The sequence below is a fragment of the Seriola dumerili genome, unplaced genomic scaffold (assembly GCF_002260705.1).
Source record: "Seriola dumerili isolate Sdu_G_001 unplaced genomic scaffold, Sdu_1.0 BDQW01000025.1, whole genome shotgun sequence".
NCBI lineage: Eukaryota > Metazoa > Chordata > Actinopteri > Carangiformes > Carangidae > Seriola > Seriola dumerili.
In genome coordinates this window covers 398,110-413,872 of record NW_019174280.1, presented here as the reverse complement: position 1 = coordinate 413,872, position 15,763 = coordinate 398,110, and the positions used below count along the sequence as shown (strand labels likewise).

The 15,763-nt window shown below is 41.3% G+C and overlaps 1 protein-coding gene across 4 annotated transcripts; it reads left to right on the top strand.

Annotated features, from left to right (window-relative positions):
* The first annotated feature begins 609 nt into the window (after positions 1-609).
* On the top strand, positions 610-15,532 carry LOC111240329 (syntaxin-binding protein 6-like). Of its 4 annotated transcripts, none has more exons than XR_002665934.1 (7): positions 610-788; positions 2,289-2,456; positions 7,198-7,328; positions 9,878-10,205; positions 10,289-10,381; positions 14,335-14,440; positions 14,554-15,532. XR_002665934.1 is itself a non-coding variant. In XM_022770298.1 (7 exons), the coding sequence occupies exons 1-7, from the start codon at positions 698-700 to the stop codon at positions 14,575-14,577; spliced, it is 990 nt and encodes a 329-aa protein (XP_022626019.1). In that variant the 5' UTR covers positions 610-697; the 3' UTR covers positions 14,578-15,532. The 4 variants fall into 4 exon arrangements, 3 of the variants coding, with proteins under 3 accessions (XP_022626019.1, XP_022626020.1, XP_022626021.1); XM_022770298.1 differs by having other exon boundaries at positions 14,286-14,440; XM_022770299.1 differs by having other exon boundaries at positions 10,270-10,381.
* The last annotated feature ends 231 nt before the right edge of the window (positions 15,533-15,763 follow it).

Here is a 15,763-nt window from a genome sequence, read left to right as displayed (position 1 = left end):
GTAACAGCAACAGATCTGCCTTCAATCTGGTGAGTGGATGTGTGTCGATCCAAACTTTGCAGTGATCAAACATCATTGACAGCAGAAGTCACAGGCAGCAGACTAGATTAGAATGAACCTGTTGCAGATATCATTCAGACCTGCACATTGCTGTAAGAGGAGTAACAGCATTTACAAGTGTCAAGTGCTCCTGGAAAAAGTTTTTTATCAAATCTGTCTTTGCTTCACAACATCGTGTTTTACCACTTTCATTTTTAATTGTCAGTCAGGACACACATAGCCATGTGATTTGCTGTCCATCATTCAGACCAAAGACACAACCTTTAACTGACAGCTGAAGACATAAGAAGATAATAAGTTTAATTATTAAATAACATTTTTTTCTGTATTCATTCATGAAGTCATAATGTATTTATAAGAAATGTGGGTCAACAAAGAAGAACAGCACACAATCACCACCCGGGTTGGTGTGTGTGTGTGTGTTTGTGTGTGTGTGTGTACCAGCTGTCTCATGGACAGCTGGTGACTGTTCTCTGACTTCCAGCGTCTCACCACGTGTCTGTCAGCCTCTTGAAATGGGATGGACTGTGGTTAATTTGTGCCTTCACAGCAAGGCTCGCCGCTCGGTGAGCCCTGATATAAGTTCATCACACAATCCTTGGAAATACTGAGAGAATTTTAACAGGCAACTAATTTAATGTTTGACCTAACAAGACAGTCTCTCTGGACTAGAAACCACCACAGGAGTCAAGATTCAGGCTTTTGGGTGGAGAAGAGGACAAGACCAGGTAGGTTAACCTCAAACCCATCTACAGGTGAAGCATGAATCCTATACTGGAAATGAAAAGACTTATTACATTACTTATTACAGACTTTTTACATCATTAGCTGCTTTGTGAACTGGTACTGAATAGTTTGTGTTTAACTATGAAGCCTAACAGCAACAGCTGAAAATACTCTACCAACACCAAACCAGGTCTAGACCTAGTACATGGCTGGACCATGTTGTAGGCTATTATCATCCAGTCTAGTATCAGCTGGTTTCAGCTCTTTATCTGTTTGCTTCTCTTCTCATTTCTGGCTCACATATACAGTATTTTAATACAGCTGAATTCACAATAAAGCTGTACTCATTGACATGACTGACATAATTGACAACGGAACAAGTTTGAAACAGTGACTGAAATGTGGCCCATTAAGACTACATGTTAACCGGCAGTCACTTCTAAGCTGCTGCTGCTAAAATCCTGATTTTATAACCATGACTTTGTTGGACAACATCACCAAAAGCAGTTAAAGACAGAGACTGAGATGTGATTTCAGCTGTATTTACTGTAACATAATCAGTCACACAGAAAGTTAAGCTGCTTTGATCATTGGAATCGTCATAAAGTGCTTTTTTGAACAACAGTCACTAACGAGTCAGCCGGTCAGTCACTCAGTCAGTGACTCAGTCAATCATTTGGTTGGTCATCGGTTGGTCGGTCAGTCAGTTTATAGTGCTGGCCCTGCTGTACCAGACACAGACTTTGGTAGAATATGGACATCTCATGGAAAATTCTGACCTGGTCGTGTTGCTACTTAAACTGAAGAGATGGATGTTAATACTAATATTAATTAATACTAATATTAATATTAATTCACACACTGTATTACATACATAAACTAATTCATATACTGTATTATATACATATACTAATAATTCATATACTGTATTATATACATATACTAATTTATATACTGTATCACATTCATATACTAATACTAATTCACATATTGTATCGCATAGGCTACATATTACATACATATACTAATACTAATTTATATACTGTATTACATACATATACTAATTCATATACTGTATTAAATACATATACTAAGACTAAAACCCATGAGATGGATCTATGTGTGCCTTGTATTGATGTTCAGTGACAGAACAGCAGCTCACCCTCACAGGGGAGTATGACTGGTGTCTGTGTTTGACAAATGACTTTATCAATAAATGACCAAATATCTGATCATTCGTTTTCTGTCAGTTTTGGAAAATCTACAATGTCATGACAGTAGTTTTTACTGATCAAGACAAATGAAACATAAAAACCTAAAATCATATGAAGTGCTATCTGATGCTGTCATACTATAAAATATATATGATCCTTGTTATGCTTGAACCCTCAGAAAATTATTCAGTGACCTCTCTCTGTTTTGTGATGTTGCACATCTACACTGTCTGGACATTAGTGCACTGTCTCAACAAGCACAGTCATGTCCATCCGTCACCTGTGCAGGTCTCAGGACCACAATGAACATTCAGTCTGCCATCAACAAAGATGTCTTCATCCCTCGTGATGAGAGGCTGCTGGTGGCAGTGGAAGTGCGGAGGAGAAAGAGGAAGAGGATGTCCTTTCTGCCGACTGGAGCCAAAGGAGACTATGCCACATTCATCTGTGTGTCAGGTAAAATCTGACCCTGTAGACTCTATTTATCTGGGGACCATTGTATAAGCACTCATAGTCTGTAATGTACAGACAGGAAACAAGGGGAGAGAGAGGGGTATGACATGCAACAACTGCCAGGGTTTCTCACCCGCACTGTGCCCTGGCAGTACATTACCCCCACCCTCATCCAACTTCACCGGCTTCCGGTCAAAGCTGACATACAGTACAAAATCCTCTCCCTCACCTACAAATCCCTCCATGGTCTCGCCCCTGAGTACCTGTCTGACCTCCTCCACCCCTATATCCCATCCCGGAACCTCCAGTCCTCATAGACTGGTCTGCTCTCCACCGCCTACACCAGCCTGCAATCTTTCGGTGACAGAGCTTTGAGTGTGGCAGCCCCCAACCTCTGGAACTCTCTCCCGGCAGAGATCCGGACAGCCTCATCTCTGGACATTTACAAAAAACTGCCGAAAACCCACCTGTTCACCAAGGCCTATGGCCTCTAGCTAACTCATCTCCTACAATCTCCTCTAATCATTGCCTCCTTAGTCTGTCTTTCCATGGTTTAATTTATATATTTTATTTATTAGGGTTCTAACCCTGAAGGGTAGGTCTACCAAAGAATTAAGTTGCTAAAATACGGCTGCTTCTCTCAGTTGAGCGAAGAATGGTTAGAACCCGCGAATTGCCGCTTGTGGCTATAATTAGGGTTCTAACCCTGAAGGGATAGCCGAATATTAATGAAAATCTGAAGTGTTATTGATCATATTGATTGATGAAAGTGGGCAGGGCCTATTCATCAATATGTGCCATGTTAAACCTTTAACCACTCAATTTGCAGAGAGTTGGAATGAGCCAGACACACGAAAATTTGTATCATAACTCCAAATCATGTGTCAGTGCTTCACAAAAAATATTATCCCATTTGGTCATATGGTGGCGTTATAATTAAGACTAAAAATTTTATAAAATTTGAAAGGCTGCCCTCACCACACCGAGAGTGCCATCGTCTTCAAATGTACCTCTCAGCTACAGGTAAATATTCTCTACAAAAAACCTCTGGGATAATAGCGACTACCATTATGGATTTTGAGCTAATTAAATAGTCAAATTAAATGAACTTTTCAAATTTTTACTTTATCAATACCAAATTTGGTATATAGCCTTGGGCAACTGAGAGGCACATTTCTATTACAAATGAGCAAGATCGGTCAAAAAACATGGCCGCCATCTATCTTTGCGAAGGGCGGGTCTTAGCTAATATTGGCCATAACTAATTTACCATTTGTTCGATCATCATAAAACTTGGTAGATTTCTTCAGGTTATTATAGCGAATAAATCAACCAAAGCATTAAGTAGATAAACTTCCGTTGCTTCTCTCAGTGGAGAGCAAAATGGTTAGAACCTGCGAATTGCCTCACTTGTTTCACACCACCACATTAACCAGCCAGTCTGTGGCCTCTAACCAGAAGTCACATTCACAGTCCAACCTTTTAGTGTTGTTTTTGAGTGTCACTCATGCCAACTAAGCCTGTTTCTGTGAAGGTTAAACCCAGTTACTGAGGCTCAGAACAGATGCATTGTTGAGCAATGCATCACAGCAGCCATTGTTTAGAATACAGGGTGGCAGGGATGCAGGAGCAGAGCTGTCAATGGACATGGAGGATAAAGAGCTGCAGAAAATCTACACACCGAATCCCAGTGACATAGTACAGCTGTTTACAAATATTACAAATATTAAAGATGTGTTAATTAATGTGTAGTATTTTCATATTGAATATTAGGTTCTCATACTCATGTCATCTGTTCGATGCCAGCTGCCTTGTTCATGCTGACCATCATTGGCTTCATGAACCGTCTTACTACTGCAGTTGGAAGTATTGAATTATTTTGTGAATTTTTTTTTATAAATTGTTTCCTTCATGTCAGTTCAAAGAGTCACTACATTTTTTTTAAGGCAACAATCGCATCACTGGTCAAATGCACTTCAGTGTGTGCATCAGTAAGTGAACACATCACTGTCTTGAAGTCTTCAGCTCAGTGGTACTTTCAGTGTGTTTATGTTTCAAGCTGTTACCTTCAGTTCAGTATAAAATGAAACCATACATATGGTGTGCCAATTGTAAAGTGGTCCATACTGAAATTAACAGCAACATTTCACCACATTAAGCTCCAAAGTTAAACAAAAAAGTTATGAGAAGGGTTAGATTAGATTTAACATTTAACATTTAGATTGATATGTATCATTTAGATTTAATATTTTGAACTCTCATATTGATTTAATATTAAACTTTTCCATTTAACATTCAACATTTTTATTTAATCCATACACATACATAAAGCATTGTTTGTTAGCAGCTCAGCAGCCACTTACAGTTTTTTACAATTGCTTAGGCATGATTTTGAAAACAGGGCTCATTTTTTCAAAACACTTAACACAATTCACAAAACCAAACACCCAAAGTGCAAAACACCTCGTATATCCTGTAAAATGAAACACTGCATTCAAAACTACATAAACTGGGGGCACCTTGTGGCTCTGGTACCATTGGGACTCTGTCCTTGCCGCAGCGGCCTCGGTTCTATTCCGACCCACGGCCCTTTGCTGTAAAAAAAAAAAAAAACTTGATCAAAATCAAACTTTTGCACCAAATGGCAAACACTACATTCATATTACCACATTCTTGTTCAACCAACTACACACCGTTGTGCTCAATCCAAAACACATATTGTCATCATAGTTCTGAATGAAGAGAATTCTGCTGAGAGAAATTGTTCAAGTTTAAATATGAGCATTATCACAAATACTGTTGAAACAAAACAACAAATCAAATCAAATCAAATCAAATCAAATCAAATCAATCAATCAATCAATCAATCAATCAATCAATCAATCAATCAATCAATCAATCAATCAATCAATCAATCAATCAATCAATCAATAAATCAAGTACATCCTACATTATGGTTGTAGCACAGTACATCCTACATTATGAGTTCCCAGCAAAACCCTGGACAGACTCCAGTTGTCCAGAACTCAGTTGCCAGGTTTCTTACCCACACCAAGCCCTGGCAGCACATCACCCCCACCCTCATCCAACTTCATTGGCTTCCAGTCAAATCCCTTATTCAGTACAAAATCCTCTCCCTCACCTACAAATCTCTCCATGGTCTTGCCACCATTACCTGTCTGACCTCCTCCACCCCTATATCCCGTCCTGGAACCCACGGTCCTCATAGACTGATCTACTCTCCACCCCCTACACCAGCATGCGATCTTTCGGTGACAGAGCTTTGAGTGTGGCAGCCCCCACCCTCTGGAACTCTCTCCCGGAAGAGATTCACACAGCCCCATCTCTGGGCATTTTCAAAAACCTGCTGAAAACCCACCTGTTCACCAAGGCCTATCACCTCTAGCTCAGTAATTTCCCACAATCACCTCCATCATGGCCATCCTTATTCTGTCTCATCTTGTTTTCATTTATATGTTTTATTTATTTGTGTTCTTACTCTGTAAAGCGGCTTTGGGTACCCCGAAAGTTGCCATAAAAATCTAAGTTATTATTATTAATAGCAAAAAAATAAAGCTTTATCAAATACAACATATAGAAAATGAAAATTTGAGGAGAAAATACAACTTGCTTTACTTCCACTAGCACTAAAGACCACACAGCTTAATGTGTAAAAATTGTAGTTCAAATCAGTTTATTTTATTTATATAGCACCAAATCATAGCAGTAGTTATCTCAGGGCACTTTTCATATAGAGCAGGTCTGGACCATACCCGACCCAACAGTCCCCCATGAACAGCACCTGGTAGTGACAAGAAAACATTTATTTGACAGGTGGAAACCTTCTCAGAACCAGACTCACTGTCTAGACTGTGGGGTTGGGAAACAGTTGAGTCCGGTTAATATCAATCACATTCTATTAATATTTGGAGTCAGTTAGAACCTCGGAGAGAAGTTCATAATAAATCATTTTCTCAGCGGTAAGAAGGCCTGGGGTGTCGAGGACCCCAAACAGAAGATTGGGGTTAAACAAGAAGTATCACACTGTGGCTCCACCGCTGCTGATTCAGTGATGATTCAATACAGTGAGTTCAGTGGGAAGATTCTGTGTCTTTCACATACTGAAACCTCTCTGGCTCTTTGTTGAGCCCAGTTGCTGACACCTAGCTTTCCGCACCCAGCCTCATCCTCATATGGTAGTAATCCAAGGCTCTGCTGTTGTTGGCCTGCTGCCTTTCTTTTTTCTTAAGTTATTTTTTGGGCATTTTTACCTTTATTGTGATAGTCACAGTGAGTTAGAGATGGGAAAGTCAGAAAGAGAGAGAGGGGATGAGATGCATCAAAGGGTGGTGGGTTGGACTTGAACCCATGGCTGATGCGGCTAGGACGGCCTATGTGGTACGCGCTCTACCAGGTGAACCGCCGAGGTGCCCCTGCCCGTTACATTTCTAATGCTCATGTACTGTATATGTCGCAGCTCGGATTCTTTGAGAGCTCTCTCAAAGAGAAGAACCTCTATCACCAAATCTAACTGTACAACCATAGAGGGTTGGTTACTGAACTTAGTCTCAGACTTAGTCTCAGACTAAACAAAAGTCACACCACCACACCAAAAGTCTTGTTAAAATTGATCAGTGTGTAGCTTTCATCCTCAGCTATTATGTAAATCAAGTGTTCTATCAAAAAGTCTTTTTGAAGGCTTTCAATAGAGATCTCATTTTTTGTATATGATCTGTTTATATAGTGACCAACACAAGGCCACATCAGCTCCTCATTACAAAGGTGAAGCAGTTTGGGGGCTCCTCATCCTTCACCAGGAGGTCTCAGTGGACAGTTGAGCAGCTCCGACAGGTGAACGGCATCAACCAGAACAAGGTGAGCAGCACTCACACATTCTCTTTTTACCAATAGTAGTCTCTAATCATATTTGTAATAATACATTTATTTATAATACAGACACATATACTCAACAAGCACTTTATTAGGAAAACCTGTACACCTGCTTATTCATGCAGCCAATCATGTGGCAGCAGTGTATATATTGTATATATATATATATATATATATATATATATATATATATACATATATATATATATGACTTCAGTTAGTCAGAGCTTCAGTTAATGTTCACATCAAACATCAGAATGAGGACAAGTGTGATCTCAGTGACTTTGACTGTGACATGATTGCTGGTTTAAGTGTTTCTCAAACTGCAGATCTCCTGGATTTTCACACACAACTGTCTCTAGAGTTTTTACTCAGACTGCAGCAACAACAAAAGCTTCCAGTTAGCAGCAGCTCTGTGTTGATGAGAGAGGTCAGAGGAGAATGGACAGACTGGTTGGAGCTGACAGAAAAGCTATGGTCACTCAGATAAGCACTCTTTACAACTGTGCTGAGCAGAGAAGCTTCAGAGTCCAACCTAGAACAGCAGAAGACCACGTCAGGTTCTGCTTCCTGTCACCAAGAACAGAAACCTCCATATAGGCTATGAAGCAGACATAAGTCAATATACAAGAATAAATGTTATCAGCAAGCATAATCCATCTGTGTCACTATAGGAGTTAACAATGAAGTGAAGCAAGAATGGACTTTCCGTGTAAGGAGCAGGAGAATGTGGACCTATTCCTGAGGGAAAAGAGAGCCTGAGATACACAATGTACAGCCACATTGTGAGACGGTCATCCTAAATTTCTGACACTGTCAGAAATTTGTCTCAGGCTCTCAGTCAACTTGACAATGGCCATCATCAAATCTCTCTCATAGTGCCATGTAGGTCCACCCTATAGGAGCCACAACCAAAGATCTCTCCATGTGTCTCCCATCTGGCACAGCCCAAAATCACACAGTGTGTACCCACCTGGAGGGTGTGGGGAATGTTTTCTTCTTACAGTTTTTTCCGATTGCTTACAAACTAAAAGTGAATGCTTATACCACATAAGAAGACACATGCAACCATTCAGATCACACAGAAATCATAGCTTGATCACCATAAATAGGAGTCAGGGTTGCTCTTTGGTGTGACCAACAATGGAGGACAATTTTGGAGAAAGAATTAGAGGAAGAGGTGGTCGAGTAAGAAGAGGACGAGCAAGAGGAGAAATAGGAAGAGGAGAAGGAGCAAGAGGAGAAAGGGGAGAAGGGGCAAGAGGAGAAAGAGGCAGACCAGAAAGAGGAAGAGGAGCAAGAGGACACAGAGGACAGGCAATGGCAAGAGAACAGGTCAGAGGAAATAGGACAATTCTTACAGATGAAATCAGAGACAGGATAGATAACTGCAATACTGTATAGGCCTACTGTATTTTACTGTACAGTATGTTCATGTCATCTTCAGTTCAGTATTGAGATTGAAGAGATTTTGTTTCCCCATTGCATTTTTGTTCATATTTACAGCATGCTATAAATGAGAAACATACATCATATATCAAAAACTTACAGTAATAGTGTTTTTATACTTGAGAAAGTAGGAATGTGAAAAATGTTTTAGATTTAGCACAGTCATGTGCAGTTGGAGGTGGAAAGATCTATATATTTGGTGTTGGTGTGTAAAGTTTGAAAGATAAAGTATTGTTCTTAGAAGAGTTTATTTAGTTTTTGACATAGTGTTTGCTTTTGCAAGAGATGTAACATGTTTTGTATTTTGTGTATATGGTTTTGGTTTGTGTGTGTGGAACTTTGACAAACAGGGTCCTAGTTTCAGGAACTGTGTTTTTGCAATAGTGAAAAACTGTAAAAAGAAAGTTGTGAGGACAGCAGTATCCTCACACTGAAGACACTGCTTTCTTCAGTTGTCATCAGAGTGGTTTGCTGCTTTGAAAGACTCATTCAGATGGTGCATTTGTGTGTGGTTTTGTCTAAGAAATGCCATTTTGAAAAAGGATTTAGTTTTAGATTGCATTTCAATTTGACATAGAAGTGAGATATTCAGCTCCAAGCGTTTTGTCTTATTTGGCTAGTGTGTGGAGTTATGATACAATGAGCCAAATTGCAAAAAGTGTGGAAGTAATCGCAAAAAACTGTAATACCAATCAATTATGGTCTGAATGTTACAGTCTCTCTGAGTATTTTTGCTGATCATGCCTTCTTGAGCATCCCTTCATGGCCACAGTTCACCATCTTCTAATAGCAACTTTCAGCAGGATAATGCTTCATGCCTCAAACTGGTTCCATCAACCTTACAGTGAGTTCAGTGAACTTCAGAAGCCTTCACTTCAGTGCTGCCAATCTCCTGCCCGCCAGGAGATTGACAGCATGAATGCTCAGCTGACAGATCAGCAGTCATATCAACATGGAGCAGAGTCTCAGAGGAAAGTTTCAACATCTGGAGGATCCATGACACGAAGAACTGAGGAACTACCCAGTGTTAGTGTGCTGTTCCTAATAAAGTATAGACTTTGTTCTCCTGTACCCTGCTCTTCCAGGACAGCCCAGAGTTCGACCTGGTTTTTGATAATGCTGTGGACCAGTGGGTAGCCAGCTCATCAGCAGAGAAGTGTATCTTTGTCCAGATCCTGTTCCACGCCTGCCAGACCTACTGGGACGGTAAAGCTGGGACTCTGGGAAAGGCTGGGAAGCTGGGCAAGCAGAGCCCCCAGGGGAGAGTGAGTCAGGGTGCTCACCGTGAGACTGGAGCCGGTCCCAGTGACTCTTCACCAGGCTCTAAATCCAGAGCTCTGCAGGCCCGACGAAAGAGCTACGTTCCTCCCAAACAGACAGAGTTCATCAACTGCCAGTCCAAACTCACTGGAGGTAGTGATCACTGAAGTTCAGGACTCGTATTTAATTCATATGTGAATGACTCTACTTGTAACAGGCTGTCCTTGTTCTTTCAGATGCCTGCACCATGAATCTGGTCATCTACCGCTGCAAGGCCTTCTTGAATCGTATGAAGAACATGATGGTTGCAAAGCAAAGGCGATCACCAGGTACTGATCATAGTCGTTTAAGAGTCAAGTCAGGGAAGATAACTGGTGATGTCATAGTGATGTCATCAGGGTGATCTCCAGCTGTGCTTGGAGACTATCTGAAAGGCTGTGTGATAAGGTGGAGTTGTGGAGATTGAACAATGTGGGTTATAACAGCCAGGGAGGGTTTAATGAAATGGTTCTGTTGGATGCGTTATGGGAACTGTAGTTTGAATGATGTTGGGTCACCCCGGAAAAATAAACTCTTATCATGTTATTTTCTTTTTATTTATTCAGTTGAGCTATTTTTTATCATTGGTTTGCTACATTGGGCTGTATGAGCTTACTTTTTTTCCCATTTGAGATGGTGACTGTGTCATTTTCCATCCCAGCGCTGGAGAAACTGATGGTCAACTGGGTTTGTCCACATATAAATCAATATATATAGGTCAGTGCTGATACTGTGGCAGGCTGATACTAATAAATCAATGTTTGGGAAAAAGTGTTGAGGCAGGAGAGCAACACTGCACTGAATGGATGTTTATCAGAGAGAGAGGAACTGGGAAAGATGTTGAAGTAGGAGAGCAACACTGGACTAAATGGATGTTTATCAGAGAGAGAGACATACCGCAAAGCTGAATTGTCTCCATGACAACAGAAGATGCTCGGTGGGGCTGAGGTCAAACTTTACTAACACCTTTTTCAGGTTATTGTATCAGTAAACTTCCTGTCCCAGGTTTTCTCCTCACCTTCACTGCAGACTACCATGTCTGGTCAGTTCACATGATCCTGGGCTTGTGTGTCTCTGGGTGATTTTCCCCTCTGTCTTTTTGTCTATTGTCCTCACTGTGCTGCACCTCTCTGCTGCAGCAGAAAGGCCTCTTTGTGGTGTGGCGGTCTGATGAGAGGACACTTTGTTTATTTCGGGGAGGTGGATACAATAGCTGGTCTTTAGGAAGCCGGGGACCCTGAGACTGAGAGGGAGCCCGGTGCACCATTGAACCCGGTGACGGGGGCAGTGTAATGGGTGGGAGACGTGCCAGGCTGTGGCCAAGCACCAAGTTCAACAGCAATTCCTACTTGACCTCAGTCGACCTGTGCCACGTGTTGCCATTAATCTGACAACAGACTACAGTAGCATGCTTCAGCCAAACACACAGGGGAATTGTCTTCAGAGGTGAGGGCCCTTGCTCACATTCACTTCGGCAGGGTGATACTTCCTGCAAAGAACTCATAGTTGTGAATTTGTTAACTGTGTTGGTGACATGTTATAATCTGTAACATTAGAGATAATCTGTTAAAATGTTGTAAAAAATGTTAAAACTTTTCCACACTAAAATGTCTAAATTGACTTGATCTATGTTCTATATGTTGTTGAGTTATTTTCTTACATTATCCAAAATTATTCCATCCAATTCCAATTCTCAAGCCAGAGAAATCTGTGATTTTAATCATGGTAATGTAATTATATCCTCTATGATCATGTGTCAGTGTGTTTGTCTGACAGAAGCTCAACATTTATCTTTTATCTAGTTTTAAGCCACATACACTTTTTACACCTTGGTGGTTTTCAACTCTATATTATATATATATACTAACCAGATGAAGGATTGTAGTCATTGGACGTCTGGATCTGAAGTTATCAGAGAAACAAGCTGAGGAAATGTTAGACAGCTCAGCTCCCAGCTGCTGGAGACACCCTGTCCTGTGTCACTGAAGAGCGTCGGTGAATCACAGATTTTTAAAGTGAAACTGTTTTATTCCGTGTTTTTACTGGTTTAAATCCCCTGGTCTGTTTGTTATGGAGAGGAGGACACCTCTGTGGATAATTCAGCGGCATGCAAAAACCTCCTGAACCACTGACACTGAGGGAATACAAACCAGGAGAAGCTGACGGTAATGGTGGTGAAACTCCCATGATCCCATGCTACTTCAATATGTCACCCAGTGCCATTATTTGTTATTGTTTAGACTGAAAGACCCTTAGATGCAGAAGTTACAGACATCCCTTTTATCTGCCTTTCGTGTGCAAACTGCAGCATAAATTAGCAGGACAAACCTGTCTCTGAAGAACTGTTTCTGGTATGGTCAGGATCAGGAGGATTGCTTTAAAATCCTCATCTTCTCAGGTGTTAGATATGTGCTCCTTTCTGACAGTGTGTCTAGTCTTTGCAGTTGGTTTCAGCTGAAGACTGCACCTGTTGGAAACTCCTCTGAAACATACCTGAAGCTGCAGCTGAGTTGAAACAGAAGTTCAGCTAACAGCTGTGACACCTTGAGATTCTGCAGCATGATGTCAGTTACTGTCAGGCTGTGCTCACACACCAACCCTGCTGGTCTGTGAGGGTTCACACTTTGAAGTTGTCTTCTCAGTCCATCTGTCCATCTCCCTGTCAACACTGACTGTCCTGACATGTAGTCTGCACATTAGTGGTCCCCATGACTGGAGCGACACTGTGACACAGTGAATATTCATGATCCCCAGAGCTCATGTATGCTCCTCTGATATATACATGTATATACAGTGGAGGAAATAATTATTTGATCCACTGCTGATTTTGTAAGTTTACACCCTTACAAAGACATGAACAGTCCATAATTTTTATAGTAGGTTTATTTTAACAGAGAGAGACAGAATATCAACAAAACATCCAGAAAAAAACATTACATAAAGGTTATAAATTAATTTGTATTTGATTGAGTGAAATAAGTATTTGATCCTCAAGCAAACGTGACTTAGTACTTGGTGGAGAAACCCTTGTTGGCAAGCACAGAGGTCAGACGTTTCTTGTAGTTGGTCACCAGGTTTGCGCACATCTCAGGAGGGATTTTGGTCCACTCCTCTCTCCAAATCCTGAAGGTTTCGAGGCTGTCGCTTAGCAACTCGAAGTTTCAGCTCCCTCCACAGATTTTCTATGGTATTAAGGTCAGCCTCAGAAACAGCCTCAAAGCAGAATGTTTCCACCTCCATGTTTTACAGTGGGGATGGTGTTCTTGGGGTAATATTCAGCATTTTTCTGCCTCCAAACATGGCGAGTCGAGTTGATGCCAAAGAGCTCAATATAGTCTCATCTGACCATGTCACATTCTCCCAATCCTTCTCTGAATCGTTCAGGTGTTCATTGGCAATCTTCAGACGGGCCTGTACATGTGCCTTCTTGAGCAGGGGGACCTTGCAGGCACTGCAGGATCTCAATCCATTACGGCGAAATGTGTTACCAATCGTTTTCTTGGTGACTGTGGTCCCAGCTCCCTTGAGATCATTAACAAGCTCCTCCGGTGTAATTCTGGGCTGATCCCTCACCTTTCTCGGAATCATCCTTACCCCATGAGGGGAGATCTTGCATGGAGCTCCAGAGTGAGGGCGATTGACTGTTATCTTGTATTTCTTCCATTTTCGAATTATCGTGCCAACAGTGGTCTCTTTCTCATCAAACTTCTTGCTGATGCTCTTGTAGCCTATTCCAGCCTTGTGCAGGTCTACAATCTCGTCCCTGACATCCTTTGACAGCTCTTTGGTCTTGCCCATGGTGGTGGAGAGGTTTGAATGGAAGAGACTGATTCTGTGACATGTGTCTTTTATACACATAACGAGTTGAGATTAGGACTATCCTAAAGGGACAGGGCTAATTTGACTGCCTCATGGGCACATAATCGGTCTGTGGGGGTCAGAATTCTTGCTGGTCGGTAGGGGATCAAATACTTATTTCACTCGATCAAATACAAATTAATTTATAACCTTTATCTAATGTTTGTTTTCTGGAATTTTTGTTGATATTCTGTCTCTCTCTGTTACAATAAACCTACCATAAAAATTATGGACTGTTCATGTCTTTGTAAGGGGGTAAACTAACAAAATTAGCAGGGGATCAAATAATTCTTTCCTCCACTGTATGTATATAATTTTGTTTGTGTGTATGAATAGGACAGCCTGGGCAGTGTGTCACAGGCACTATGGGTAATGTCGTCCAAAGGGTCAACGTGGCTCTGGGGGAGCGTGGAGACAGACTGACTCGTGCTGAGGACAAGACTGTGGAGCTGATGCACAAAGCTCAGCAGTTTGCCGACACTGCCCACAAGGTGACATAAAAACACACAGCTGCACACAACACACACCACTTCTACAAGATAAATTATTAATAACATATTATCATGTTTATTATCTGAATGTGTATTTGTATTTTCCCATGCAGCTGGCCCTGAAGTATTCAAAGTAGATTCTGTTGGAGGATGAGGATGAAAAATCCTGTAACACGGACACTAACACGATCTGGTGGTCTGGGCCCAGCTGATGGGGGTGAGACGACTGGAGAAGAGTCTCAGTCTCAGACTTTCACTAAACTGCTTCTTTTAAACCCCAGTGATTTTAATCTTGACCTGTTGGAGACTCCTCTGCCCAGCCACCTGAGGATTCTCTATGCTGCATTCAGTCTGACTGCACCAGATGAAGCCTGTACTGTATGAGGAAAACTAGTTGAAGTTATTTAACATATGTTTTCTGTAATAAGTTCATTAGTTTGAAGTCACTGCAGACCTTCCTGTGATAGCCTTACTTAAATATTAGTGACAGGTGGTACTGCTCTGAGGGAATGGTTCTGCTAATGTATCTCTGCAGGATTTCATTAGATTTAATTTCACTAAATGTTTGATTTGACTCTGAAATTTACCACTTGTTGCCATTACTCGGTGTTCCTGATGTGTGTGTGTGTGTGTGTGCGTGTGTACGTGCAAGCGTGTGTGTCTGAACAGTGTACAGTACAGTGTCATGTTGTCAAATCTGTGTTGTCATCTTTGTTCATGTGAGCATCAATCTGTCACTTCATGTTCTGTCTGCTGCTGTGTTGTCTGGTCTGTGTGTGTCATCTCTGTTTGTGTTGGAGTCTGGTCTTTGAGCTGAGTGAAGGTGGGTCAGATAAGGTGGAGTGAAGCTCTGTCTCTAGCTCTGTCTTTGTTGAAACCCCTTCATGTATTGGACCATTAAACAGTGAGCGTGTATTTGTCCCTGGAAGATGAATCTGGTTTGGATTGAGGGGATTCATTCTGACCAAACGTCTCTTGTGTGTTTTGTTTATTGCTTTATCTGCAGTTTTCATGTGCATGATGTAAATGTCTCTGATGTATTAACCTGCTGACAATGCTCCTACTTCTCTCATTGACCCAATAAAAACAAGATGACCTGTGTGTTGAGCAGTGCTTTGGTTTCTACACTTGTCCAGGATATCAGCTGTTCAGCAATTGACCAGCAGATGGCACTCAAGCAGCAAAACACACACGTCAGCAGCTGCAGCTGAAGTGTAGCTGATGAAGTTTCACAAAGATTTGTTGATGAGAAACTGAAGACTTTCAGACCCATAGACCATTGTAATAGAAATATTTACTCTTCTCAGTCAATCAAAGCAGTGC